This window comes from Macrosteles quadrilineatus, unplaced genomic scaffold (assembly GCF_028750875.1).
Source record: "Macrosteles quadrilineatus isolate MER2022 unplaced genomic scaffold, UCM_ALF_1.0 Scaffold_3__2_contigs__length_128488019, whole genome shotgun sequence".
Taxonomy (NCBI): Eukaryota; Metazoa; Arthropoda; class Insecta; order Hemiptera; family Cicadellidae; genus Macrosteles; species Macrosteles quadrilineatus.
The window spans coordinates 89,925,422-89,939,354 of record NW_026542596.1 but is presented as its reverse complement, the minus strand read 5'-3'; the positions used below and the strand labels follow the sequence as shown (position 1 = coordinate 89,939,354).

The 13,933-nt window shown below is 33.1% G+C and overlaps 1 protein-coding gene across 1 annotated transcript; it reads left to right on the top strand.

Annotated features, from left to right (window-relative positions):
• Positions 1-841: 841 nt before the first annotated feature.
• LOC128990355 (arylsulfatase B-like) lies at positions 842-13,629 on the top strand. Its single transcript, XM_054412696.1, has 8 exons — positions 842-956; positions 3,464-3,623; positions 6,064-6,287; positions 7,543-7,804; positions 7,972-8,129; positions 8,909-9,044; positions 11,811-11,963; positions 12,822-13,629. The coding sequence occupies exons 1-8, from the start codon at positions 846-848 to the stop codon at positions 13,262-13,264; spliced, it is 1,647 nt and encodes a 548-aa protein (XP_054268671.1). The 5' UTR covers positions 842-845; the 3' UTR covers positions 13,265-13,629.
• Positions 13,630-13,933: the final 304 nt, after the last annotated feature.

The following is a 13,933-nucleotide window of genomic DNA, read 5'->3' as shown; positions in this document are numbered from 1 at the left end:
TTATTTTACATTAAGAACCAAAAATATTAGCCTAAGTACATTGTTCGTAAAAATGTCCAAATGTTTACTAGGATTATTTATTTATTTGTTTTGGGTAATGACAGTGTACATATTTTTGCTTAATTTTACATAATCAATTTAATATTTGGGTCTGCATGAAATAAAAAGTGTATACTTTAGTTGGTTAACATAACAAAATAATTAAAACCACAATCGCACTCAGTTACATAAAGGAATATTCGTGATAACAACATATAATAGTAAACCATAATAAATTTAAAAAATATCGATATATTAATAGGCAAATATGTTGCTTTAAAGCCTTTTTTCTCAGCTCGTGTGCATCGCAGAGAAAATCTATGCATACTGGTAAAAAGATATTTTCCTGTATGTGTGCAGGATCCCGTTATAAATTAAAATAGGTTCAAAAATAAGCACAAAAATTAATTCCAAATAAAAAAAAATTATATTTGCCTTATGGGTTGCTATGCTGGTGGCGAAATAACGACGAAATATAAACAGAAAATCAAAACAAATGGAAGAAATTCCAATTACATGTTTTATTTTATTTACAACTTGGGGTGAAAATAGTGGCTCTGTACATTACATATTTTTAGTCGAGTATTCGACCACTGGACGACCTCTAGTTATGTTTGTTTATCATAATCATCATCGTCGTAGATAATTATCATTGTTGTTATGTAGGCATAACCTTAAACGGCACTGAATTGGTCTAAATTACACTATAGAGCTTTGCTGGGTAATTTCTAGCAGTATTTAGGATTTGTAATCTACAGATAAAGAGTAAATACCTCTATAAAGTGCTTACCCAGCTCCATTCAGCTATGAGCCCTGTTGTGCTGCGATTCTGTGTTTACCTGTATTCTGTGTGGCTTATTAGTAGGAGCAATGCAGCGAATAATCCACACATCGTATTCATCATGGCCGATGATATGGTTTGTAGTTTAACTAAGATTAATTTGATACTTGTTTTTGTTGTAAAAAAACTTCTAGATTGAGATTTTACTTTCGGTGCTATCTTACGGATAAAAAAAATACTAGTCGATATAATTACAATTTGCACAGTATATATTTCTAAGGTATGTTACTATTGTGACCTATACTAGTCACCATTTGGCATAATCGAAGACTTCAACAGAAGTGAACAGTTTTCAATAGAAGTGAATCTAAATAACGCCCTAGGTAGGATTATGTTTTGCAGTAAATTTAACAACGTTAACGTCGAAGGTTTTTCTCGGAATTTAAGCCTGCAAGCTATTAGAAATCTCCAACTGGCCTTATTATGACTAGCTTATTTTTATACTACTCTTCCACATGTTGTATACAATGTTAAGATGTTTACGATGTATATATTTAAAGCTAGTCAGGTTGCACCTTATTCGACCTCAATTAAATCCGTCTTTCTTGTTGAACTTGGTGTTAAATAGGACATTTTAAATTCTAAATATAAGTATTCCTGACATTCTTTCAAAATATCTGCACTTTTTGTAATTTAAACTTTAAAAGTGTAAATGGCCGTCATTTTGAATTGGACGGCAAAAGTTTCATTCTTGGTTTTTTATTTATTTTTACCCATAGGACAACTTACTGGAGTTGGGTTGTTTACTTACGGGGCAACCTGTATACATCAATTGTCAGTGCCATACAGCAAATCATAAACTCGATTTATAATTTCTTGTTAAATATCACAGTGGCAGTGTAAATATCGCTAGATTATTGGAGGAAATATTTTATTACAACACAATCCAAACCACCATTATAGTCCTGAATTTCTTACTGTCAAGCTTTAGGAGACAGAAAGAATAAACATAACAATATATGTAAACAAAAATAAAACAATTTGTAACCATTTTGATTTATTTTGACCATTTCTACTGGTTATTACCAGAGACCTGAGAATCAAAATTGCGTCTTTGCATAAATATGTCACCGGTGGTTCCCTTGATGTTTATATTTGGGAAAAAAACTTATATGATTAATAATTTGACCCTATATATAAATCTTTTTATAAAATTACAATTTCTCAAAATTATTACTTTAACTTAATTTAAACATTTTTTAGAACCTTAGAGTACGGTAAATATACATGACATCTATTGGAGTTGTCCTAGTAGACCATAATATATTTACATTTTTTTAATAAACCGACACAACAAGCTCAGCAGTGGTATTTTTACTCCTAGAAGACGGGTTTCTTTACTGATAAAAGAGTTCTTCTAGCAGCTTACGACTGCTTTTACAATCCATTTTTGTGTTACTGTGTTCCATTTTAGGAACTCTTGATCAGAACTAAAAGGCTGATTTGACTTCAGACAACTGTAGTTGTTTTCATAGAGTTATTTTCAACCTGAGCCCTAGGCAGATATGCAGATAGTTTTTTTTATCAACAACGTACGGACATTTCTGGTTATTTTAACCTCATCTTTTATCAAAAACTAAAATTAAATGAAAACTGCATAATACAGAACGACAATTTAGCAAAACCTTCCTTTTCCTATGTGCCTCATTCCGCTTGTTTAATGTCATTCTTATCCACCTAGGACGTGGATATAAAATTGCTTAAGAGGTTTCCTTATTGAAAAGATTTTTAAGGGTTAATCAATCTAAAAATGATGTCCAATTGAACATTTGTAATTGATACTGCTTTTGATTATATTTTGGAAGTGAGTGTCATTTATTTTGTTCCACATTCTAGCAAAAAGAAGTTCGGATTCTGAATATATATTCTCCACAATATTATGTTTAAAACATAAGATTGAATATATCGAATAGTGTTTGACGTATATTTGATTTTAATCCATATAAAAAAATACAAAATCGAAAAGGTCTTACATGTAAATGGGCGTAGACAATATTTTATTCTTCTAAGCTTAATCCAATATTTTCAGGCGAGTAAAACGGCCATTATTAACGAACATCAGCCATTATTTTTATGTTTTATTTGAATAATTATTTTGCACAAAATATTAATGCCTAAAATCATTTCCGGTAGTTCAGTAGTAAGTGTTTAAGTTGATAAGCCAGATATTGCTCATTGCTATGTTGCCTTGGCAAAATTCTCATCACTATAGTCACTGCTGGTTTTTCTCCATCTGATTTGGTCAAAACGGAAATTCACTGTCTTCCATTACCAGTGAGGCAATGATTGATAGTCAGATGGTAAATATATAGACATAACCAGATTTGAGGCTTATTGTAGAGCCTCAGTCACCCCACGTCTCTGTTGCTGCTCATAGTTGCTATTTTTAAAGGTTTCTTCGGAACAATTAATTATTTTTAGTGTCTTGGATATAGTGTTCCATTTGAATGGATTAAATAAATCAGTTTTTACTGTAATTTTCTAAACGTTTTACTCTTGGATTCTCCTTACAGTTATGGAACGAGGTAAGTACATTTGTTAAATTTTCACTTTTGTTCCACGTAAGTTTTGTTCCATTTCCAGGGATGGAACGACGTCAGTTTCCACGGGTCTGACCAGATCCCCACCCCTAACATTGACTCTCTGGGCTACAATGGGGTGATTCTCAATAGACATTACGTCCAGCCTACCTGTACCCCTACCAGGGCATCATTGATGACCGGCAGACACCCTATCCACACAGGTATACAGAATATCTGTATGATAAAGGTGTATATTCTGTAACATCTTTGGAACATTGATGTAAATGTGTCTTTATACGCTGTTATCTTCGTCATTAGTGTATCATAAAAGTGAGCGTAATAATCTATGAGATTAAGCCAAGTACTAGGGATGCACAGCAAATATTTGTGTCTAGAGTTCAGGAACCCAATGAAAAAGTTAAGATGTTTGGAGTTGTTAAATCTAACTTCAAACCGTGAGTTTAACCATGTGTCTTGTCAGATATCCGTTGCTAATACACTTTTGCGGATGAAGTTCAAAGAGAGTTACTGTAGCTATTAGATATCAGATCCAAATTGCTTCAAGAAAAAACGTTTTTGTTCCAAGATGTTGAAAAAACAGCAACCATAAAGTAGTAGCTTACAATAAAACTAAAACAAATAGGCCTAGAAAAACCCAGACTGAAAACAAAATTCTTAAGTGCCTAAAATGGTGCCTAAAGTTCACCAGATTGAGGGTACAAGAACTAACCAAATAAATTGCAGGGATAGTGGAAAATAAATATAGTAATATTCTTTATTGTGTTAGAATGGATGATGGTCAAACATGGAGACGTCCCGTTGACCAGATGCTGTCACGAAACTTTGAGGATGGGACTATGGTTACATTCATGTAATTTACTGTCATTTACATTTACAGTTTCTTTGTGGAGAATTGTTATTATGTATGGTTCAAATTGAGTTAATTCCGTTCTTGTTATTAATTATATTTAATTGGAACACTGATGTGACGCATGTCAAATTCAACTTTAATGAGTTAGGGTTGGAGGCTATTCTGTCCGAATCATTAGATGTGACAACATGAAATGCACAAGAACAACCTTTTACTTTCCTTCTTCTCGGCGTTGTTTAAAACTGAGCTGATTATAATTTATATATATCGTATACCGATAAATTATACTATGCGTAACTTTTGTTTGCGTGTTACTACGAACTCCACCAAAAACATATTTATACTTAAAACGGTTCAACTATGTTCGGTTTCAAAAAATAGTTTCAATACCAGAAACATTCTAATGTTCATATTAACTCTATCGGATATTTAACATGGGCCTTATGGGCTGCCATGCCGCCATGACGGTTTTGCCAGAACGTTTCCAGTATTTGAAAGATGATTCAAATAATGGGTGCTAATTATATTTACCACATGGTCACGGAACCCAATGGACTATATAAATTATTAAATTATATAAATAAAAATATTAAGACCAACCGAGCAATAAAATGTCTATAAATAAATCAATTTGGATATAGCCCCCCATTGAAGTTCATACGGTCTAATTCTGTTTAAAAGATGTTCCGTTGGATAATCACGCATCAACCCTTGGAATTATGTTTTGTCGACAAATGTTTCTCATATATGTTTCTATGTGTATTTGGACAGATAAATTAATCAATATAACCAAATCTTCAAAGTATACCACTTTTTAAAAATAATTGTTTAATTTTCTTTATTATATTTCATTATATTATACACCCTTTTCCAAAAAATGTTTCCCTAATGGAGAAAACGCTGAATGACAATTTCTCCGATTAAAGTACAATGAATCTAGGTCATCCCTTATATAAACAATGAGCCTCCTTATATTTAAGTTTCAGCAAATTTCCCATATAGGGAATAAGCTATTACCGTAGTACTCATGGTAAGACCTAGACCCAGGACCGATTTACTTTTTCGTTTTGAGGTCCCTAGAGACCAAAAACACCATCTGTTTGAATTCATATATATATATATATATATATATGTCCGTTAGCGCGATAACTCTAGCAAAAATCATCCGATTTTGATGAAATTTGGTACAAATGTGTAAAACTACGTTTATTCGGACGAGTTCGCAAACCAGCATGATCGGACTATGGGAACAGGGGTTTATGGGGGTTTATGGGGCAAAAATTGGTTTTCCCCATTTTTGACCCTAAAAACTGAAAATTTAGCATTTTCTTTCCAAACGATTTTGTAGAGCTTAAAAAACAAATAATTTAGTATATTGAAGCGTTATCATGCGCCTAATGGTTACGGAGAAAATTCCAAAAACCAGTAAATTTAAAATTCCCATGTTATTCTTATGGAGAATAAGTAAACTGTTGTAGTTTGCTCGTTTATGATCATATTTTGATCAAATTTGGAAAATGCATTCATTTCCAAGATAAACTACTAATCTACTAACATTTTACAAAAAACACCTTTTTACCCCCTCTGTTGTAGCAAATCTAAGTACTCGTTAAACTAATGTTATTTAAATAGGGAATAAATGTGATATTTTTAAGGAGACATTTTAGTGTAAATCCAATCAGGCAAATAGAAATTCGCTTAGTCTGCAGGTTTGCTGCGGCGGGGGTATTTTTGTTTCCTTTGGTCTATGAAGTGTTACTGTCTCTTTATGACATAAATTGTGTCTTTAGGTCAGCACTGGCCTTACTACTCTACTCAAAAATCAGCTCTGCCGCTGACGGAGAAGATACTGCCAGAGTATTTAAAGGAACTTGGATACGCTACTCACGTGGTGGGTAAATGGCACTTGGGTTTCTACAAGAGGGAATTCACGCCCTTACAAAGAGGGTTCGACTCACACCTCGGCTACTGGGGCGGTTCGCAAAGCTATTACGACCACGTACACGAGGAGCGGGTAAAACTTGATTACTGTCTTTACAAATAAAAACGTGCCTCACAATACATTCATTTACAGTGTACGTGTTTTTTTACCTGAAATTTATAATTTCTATTAATTTTAGGTGAAGGTTAGACACAAGAGGGTGTTTTTGTATATTTAAAGATATACCGTTCTAACCCCATGATGTCTGTTTAGCAATGCCTGTAACTACTTTATTATTTAATTTAAACGTTAAAAACCCTCATCAATATACACATCTTTACATATTTTTTTTACTAGGACCAGTTTGTTTTCTTATGATTGTTTTGGAATATTTTGTTACCATTCCACTGTGTACACTTTTATTACCAATAGTGTATTTGTGCTTTATTTATTGTTAAACTTGTAAAAATCTGTGATGTTTATAACGAATTATTAAGACTGCTGTTGAAGGAATTCCCATAAAATTTAATTGATAAAGAAGGGAATTATAAAAAAAATCTTGTTTTTCTCAAATTAACCAAGCTTGTTAAACAATAAAAAAATGATGAATTTAGAGAATGTAATACAAATACCAAATAATTTCAAGCAATTGTAAAATGGATCGCTGACCAAATCTAGAAATGGTTGAGCTTAGCCATACTTAGCATTTAGTGTTTTCAAATATAAATGAATTACACTGATTTATAATAATGTGTCCTGTAATCATAGAGAAGTATCTAGGTTATTCAAGCTCAAGCATTGTTAATAACCCTGACAAAACTCAGTTTGACAACGGCTTAGCCAGAGAAACAATACTTGACCACAGTAGACCATATTTTACGATTACAAGGAATAAAATAACTGTGCTTTCTAGGTAAGCGATATGTTACAAGATGCAGTTTTGCGACAGCAGAGCCTGGTAGGACCGCATCGTAGTTCAGCTTTCTTACACTAATACCCTTGGTGTGATATGACCGTAATGTATTTACTACATTTGGTTTGACAAAGTATGATAGCTTACAGGACCCTTATACTGTATATAATTTTATTGTGTCATTTTTAACTGGCTGGGTAGCTGAGTGGTTATAAAGCTCTCCCACCAATCAAAATGTTGGAGAAAAGTATGTATTTTTTATGGTTCGAGCTTGACCCATCTGTTCCTGATCTTTGGGCTTTAAATACATGGTTCTGGCCAATGAAACAGCTACGCAGATCATTTCACACAATTCTACACTCATGCTTCAATCATATTTGGGGTAATGTACGCCCCTAGATGGCGTCCGTTCTCAATTAACAATTTACTTTGCAGATAGGTAATAAGACTCTGGTTGGCTACGATATGAGACGCGACAACACAGTAGCCTGGGAACTCTCTGGACAGTACGCTACGGATCTCTTCTCCAGGGAGGCCGTCCGGCTAATCAAGGAACATCCTCCAAACGTCCCGATGTTCCTCCTCCTAAATCACCTGGCCGTCCACGCCGGTAACGCAGGGAAACTTCTGGAGGCACCACAGGAAGTTGTTGACCGCTTCCGGTACATACCAGACCCTAACCGAAGAACCTATGCTGGTATGTAGAAGAAAATTATGTTTCTCCTATTTTATAACTACAGCCTGTCTAAAAAATGCTATCCAATGTTCTCAATATCTAAGAATTATTTGCACCTACTTGATAAATATATACCTAATCTCAAAAGCATTATAAGAATCTCTAATTAGTTTTGAATTTTATTGCAGCAATGATGTCCAAACTAGACGATTCCGTAGGGGAAGTTGTGGAAGCTTTAGGGGAAAAGGACATGTTGAGAAACTCAATAGTTGTGTTTCTCTCTGACAACGGTGCTCCCAATCTTGGCCACTTCAATAACTGGGGCTCTAACTACCCTTGGAGAGGCGTAAGTGTTCATTTCAACCTAATAGTGTTTTGTCAAGGAATTTTGTTTAAATTAGAAACCAAAACAACGGTTTCAACAGGGGAAAATTGCTTTGATTGTTTAGCTCCCTTAAAGATCGTTTTCATAATCTTACTTTCTTCTTCTTTTTGTCTTGTCACTTTGTATTGCTATCTTTTTATTTATTCATTTTATTTATTATGTTATTTTGTATACTTATTCTTATCGAGGGTTTCCGTTATTAAAACAGCCGTGAATATAAAAATGTCGATCTTGCACCTTTGAAATATTCAATGAATAGTTCACAAAAATATTCACCACACACTGTTTGCCATATGTAATCAAATACGTATTACACGTTGAATACGTTATATGCTGATATTACGTAATATAATAAAACGATATGTCGTTTTATGAGCCTCTTTTAGAAAAATAAGTCATCATTTTGCAAAAAGTTTCCTTACATAAAAAAAAGGAAACAAAGTACAAATCCCAATTGCGAAACAAGATAACCTTGCCTGGACCCAAGGGGAAACACCTTTTACCTCTTCCTCAAAGGGGGTTTACTCTTTCCCAAAGGGTCTCAAACGAAAGAGTTGCCTAAGCACCCCACACAAACCAAATACCCCCCCCCCCCCCCCCCATAACAAGTACTCGGATCTATTTAAAGCAACAGCCTTCTGCAGATCAGCTCCACAAGCTATTGTCAATAACACTTCCAAACAATTCTTTGCAATTCGATGTCCTGACTACACAGTTTAAAGTTATATTTAATCCTGCAGCACAAGGCCACCTTGTGGGAGGGCGGAGTGAGAACTCCTTCAGTGGTCTGGAGCCCTCTGATCTCCAACCCCTCTAGGGTGAGTGAGGAACTGATGCACGTCACCGATTGGCTGCCTACTCTGCTTAGAGCTGCAGGTATGTGGAAAATACAATGAACTCTACAGAAACAAGGGTGAAACTTGATAGCAAACTTTAACAATGTAAAGAATATATATTTTTGGTCTATTTTTGATCCTGTAAAGATTATTACAACTAAACAAACCATACTGATATTTTAGGGAACTGATTAAAAACATAGGTTCAAGTTTTCAATTGATGTTTTATATTATAGAGGGAAGGTTGTTTCTGTAAGTGTGTTTGTTTGCTCAACAAAAGTGTTTAGAAAGAACTTTTGAAAGCAAATTTCAGTTGGTACCCATGGCACAAATAAGTTACCACATTTTTATCAACATATTTAAATACACTTGGTTTCCAATCCGATAGCCAACGTGTGCAGTTCGGTATTTTATATTTAAGGTAATTGGTGTATTAGGATCATCGGATAGCAGTTCACTAGTTTTCCGTAAGACTATTGTTTGATCAATTATTTAATCAGAATAACAATAATTATTCACAATTCAATATTATTTTTTGCTGTAAAAGTTTAACTTCCCTCCATAGATTTTAAATGTAAAGAACACAATGCTAATAAAGAAGCTGTATGACAAATAGTAATAGAATCTCTGCCTTAGCTAATAAATATAGTTTTATGGTAGACTTTGATAAACAAACAAAATATTACTATAATTGTAAATAACCTTGTAATTGTTATTTGGCTTAATATGCCTTTAAACAACTTTTACAAAATGTTGAGTTAAATTGTTGATTTGAAGTAGTTTTAGGCTAAATATAATCCTTAGTAGCCTACTTTAATACTCATTTATAGATAACATAAACGAATAAGTAAACTATTGAATTCGTCGTTTCAACTAATCTCCAAGTGGTTCAACGTTTTGCTCATTGCAGCAGCAGCCTCCAAGAACTTCTCGTAATGCGAAAAAATGGCTTAACCTAAATTTTCAGTGAAATTTTCCATATTTACACTTCTATTGTAATAAAATCATAAAACATAACGGTATTTTAAAACTTTTTATTAGCTCGCTTTCTTGTCTGTACAAATTTTGCAATCGATTTTAAACCAACTGCAATCGATGTGCTAGACTTGAATCTTGAAACATAGCTAAAAATGAATGGCAGTGCAATGTTATATCATTTTATTTTCATATTTAAATTAAATACGCCCCATGGGCTTCCCAATTTTCAATGTTTACATTTTGCAAGAATATAAATATATCAATTAAAGTCAGCTATAAATAATAATTAGACAGTTTGTCCAAAGAGCAGAGGTTAAGAGGTACAGGTTCTGCTCCCGAGAGATTCAAAAGTTTTAGGATAATAATTTCTGTATGAGAATAGTAGCAACAACTTATGATCACAGTTAACAGAGGTTTGTTTATGTATAAACAGGCTATATGAAATAGAGTTATAGTAATATATTTACACATTAAAGACTAACAAGTAGAAAATATAGTTTAAATAAAAATAACTTATTAAAATTACGTGTTTAAACTAACTAAAAAGTTGAAAATAGTCTATAAAAATGCGGAGAGAATAAATACTTGTAATATTTAAAACGTCACATGCAATAGATAATAATAGTTCAATAAATGAAAATAATAATAGCTATTGCATGCGCCCCACTTATTTTCGTTTTAAGTCTTACAAGTATTTATTCTCTCCACGTATTTATAAACTATTTTCTACTTTTTAGCTCTTTTAAAAACGTTATTTTTAAAATGAATTTTTATTTGTAAATTATTATGTCTTGGTATGTTAGATAATAAGTCACCACTCTCGAATTAACTCTTAACACATGTTTAATCTCGAAATAAGTGTTTTTGTTGTAACATATTTCTTGTCTCTTGTCTAATTTGTACCTAAAATACCATACAATAATGGGATGGTGTTACTCACGGCTTACTCACAACAATCAATAATTGTAATTGCTGAAAATGGTTTGATGTTCTGTTTTTATACGCAGAGTTTATAGTTTGAAACATGGCCACTTGGCAGCAGCACCTCCCCTCCTACCGACATCTCATTTATGAAACTAGAATCCTGGACCATTCAAACCTTATTTTAAAACACTATAAGTAAAGAAAGTACTAGATCAACTGGAATAGACAAATCAAGTCCTGTTAAAACTATTATAGTAAGATATTAGTATAAAAACATTTGCTCAATTTGATACAACAAGAAAATCTAAAAACTGGATTTAAGAATCAATATTTCCAAAAAATCTCATGCAACTTTTTTAGGATTTAAAACTGAAACAATTTTACCTTAGTAATAGGTTTTTCTCAAGATTTAGTGTTTTTACTGTAGCTTGATCTTACTATGAATCTAAACAAGTAGTATGGGCGCACAAATTTCCATGTGGTATATTGTATCGTTAAAATGGAAAATTGGGAATATTACTGCAATCAGACACAATTTAAGTAGCTCCAAAAGAAAAATGGCCACATGACTATATTCTCTCTGCAAACATTATAGCCTAAACTGCAAATAATACGTGTTTGGTTGAAAAGACCTATTTAATATACTTACCAACGTCCGAGAATTTTTAGATGAATGGACAGGTAAAAAACCAGAAGTATTCTCGTTAAATGTATTTTGCGAAATCATTATAAATTTGTTTTCTAATGACTTGGCTGCCGTCATTTCCTTATTCAGCCTATTAAACGATTTTATATTGTTTGAAGGTATTTTCTGAGGTGATATTGAGATCCATGCATTTTTACCCCATTACCATTGGTATCATGGTGACTGATAGTATTGACATTTAATTGCATTGACACACAGGTTACCAAAAGCCCTTGACGTATATTGATGGTGTAGACCAGTGGCTATCGATCTGCTACGACCTGCCCAGTCCTCGGACATCTCTGTTATTGGACTTGTACGATACTAATAATATGAGAAGTATCATCATGGGACACTACAAATACATTTATGGTGAGCAAATATCAATTAGAGTTGTAACCAGTGCAGTTTTCGTGTTATTTTAAAAACTAAATTTTCTGTGCCCAATCTTACAGGGTGACGGAAATTGATATACAATTTTCCATTTAAAATTCACTTATTCGTTTTAAAAGATTTACAGTAATTTCAACCTTGAATTTTTCTGTGAGTTTAGGTGGAATGTATTAGGTAAAACAAGCTGTAAGTCATTTAAGTACAAGAATGGACGGAACTGATTAAATATATTAGTGACTCACAAGGTCGGGAACGAACGATACCGTTAAAATATTCGTAGTTCAAGTCTTTTCTATCAGAGAATGTAATAAATTGTTCACTACACAATCCACTATTTTTATTACTTGAGTAACAATGGATATGTTGCTTGTGTTCATGTGTATGCAGCTTATTTTGGGTCTAACATGTGGACAAAGTAGAATGCGTCCTTAAACACAACTGTATGACATATTTAATTTTACTGTGGCTAATTGAATTTGTACTCTTCCGTTGAAATGACCACACCAGGTTAATTCAATCACATTTGCATATCTACAAATTATATCCTAATCTTACCTTGCCCAGTGTGGTGGATATAATAGATAAAACCTTATGTGATCTGTATAACATAAGATTACCCAAGATTACCCATAAATATTCTTTGAATAGACCTGGTAACTAGTGGCTTCCATCCTGTCGGAAACTGAGATCAATCAATAGTATAGAATATAAGTGATTCAAGTTGCAATATATTATTAAGGTAAGGTTAAACTACTTAGTGTTTAGGAAGACTTATCATATTTCGTCAATTCTAATGCAATGTCTATAATCAATAATTGAGTGAAAACATCTGTCCAGGAGCGACTTCGTACCTACAGTACAACGACGATGCAGCTGACCACAGCAGCTATCTGAACTTCGACTCCATCACTTCCAGGAATATTCCGAGCTATGACGTCACTCAAGTGACCACTTCAAAGACTTGGATTCAAACGAAGAAGCTGAGGAAATATCGTCTACCATCTTCACAAGTAATCAAGATGAGGAAAAAAGCGACGATTTCGTGTGAGAGGAAAGACACCTCACCTCTGAACTGTGACGACACACCCTGTATATTCGACTTGGCAGAAGACGCTTGTGAACAGGAGAACATTTTTTGGAAGTATCCGATTTTAGGTGTTTTCATGGGGGCTGTTTTAGATAATTACAAATTGGACGCAATTCCAGATGATATAATATTTTTTGATTTGGACAGCGATCCAGAAAGGTTCAATGGAACTTGGGATAATTGGGTTACTTGAAACTTAATCGTAAATATTGTTTGGATATGATTGTGTTGTATTTTGTACAAGCTGATATGTCCTTATTTTTCTCAAATACATTGTACTAAAATTAATGTTTTTAATTTTGCTAAATATTTATTATATCTTATATCATGTACTGTTCATGTATTATGTTTTGTATTGACGATAGACACTAGTTTTATTTCTTTACCAATCCATTACTTTTATAATGAAACTGAATGTAGTTGAATTAATTAAACATTTCCTTCAGCTTATTAATTAAAATGAGAAGTCTTCCTAGTCTCCAAAAGTCAAAAGCATGATCTTAAGGTTAAGTATTAAAAAACGAAAGAAAGGAAAATGGAAGAAAAGAAACGATGATGTAAGTGTATTTTTATTTGAAACTTGAAACCTAAAAATGCTAACGGTAAGTAGCATACATTATTCATGTAATTCTTATTTCTGTAAGTTATTAGTTATTAGTTTAGTTTTACTACTCAAAGCCCTGGGATAATATGAGAGGGATTGCCTTAAGAAAGATAGTCATGGCTATATTTTATTTTCTAATAAAATTTCACTTGAAACAGAAGTGTTTTTTTATATGTCCTACTGATTAGCCAATAAAACTTATAGGACTAAATGATTTTAACACCCCCGCATCAGCAAGCCTGGAGACAAAGCTAATTC

Excerpts from the sequence above, each read along its gene's own strand:
- LOC128990355 (XM_054412696.1), top strand. The coding sequence starts at position 846 with ATGAGCCCTGTTGTGCTGCGATTCTGTGTTTACCTGTATTCTGTGTGG. Across the intron at positions 7,805-7,971 it reads TAACCGAAGAACCTATGCTG|CAATGATGTCCAAACTAGAC; the intron begins GTATGTAGAAGA and ends ATTTTATTGCAG. Across the intron at positions 8,130-8,908 it reads CTAACTACCCTTGGAGAGGC|CACAAGGCCACCTTGTGGGA; the intron begins GTAAGTGTTCAT and ends TTAATCCTGCAG.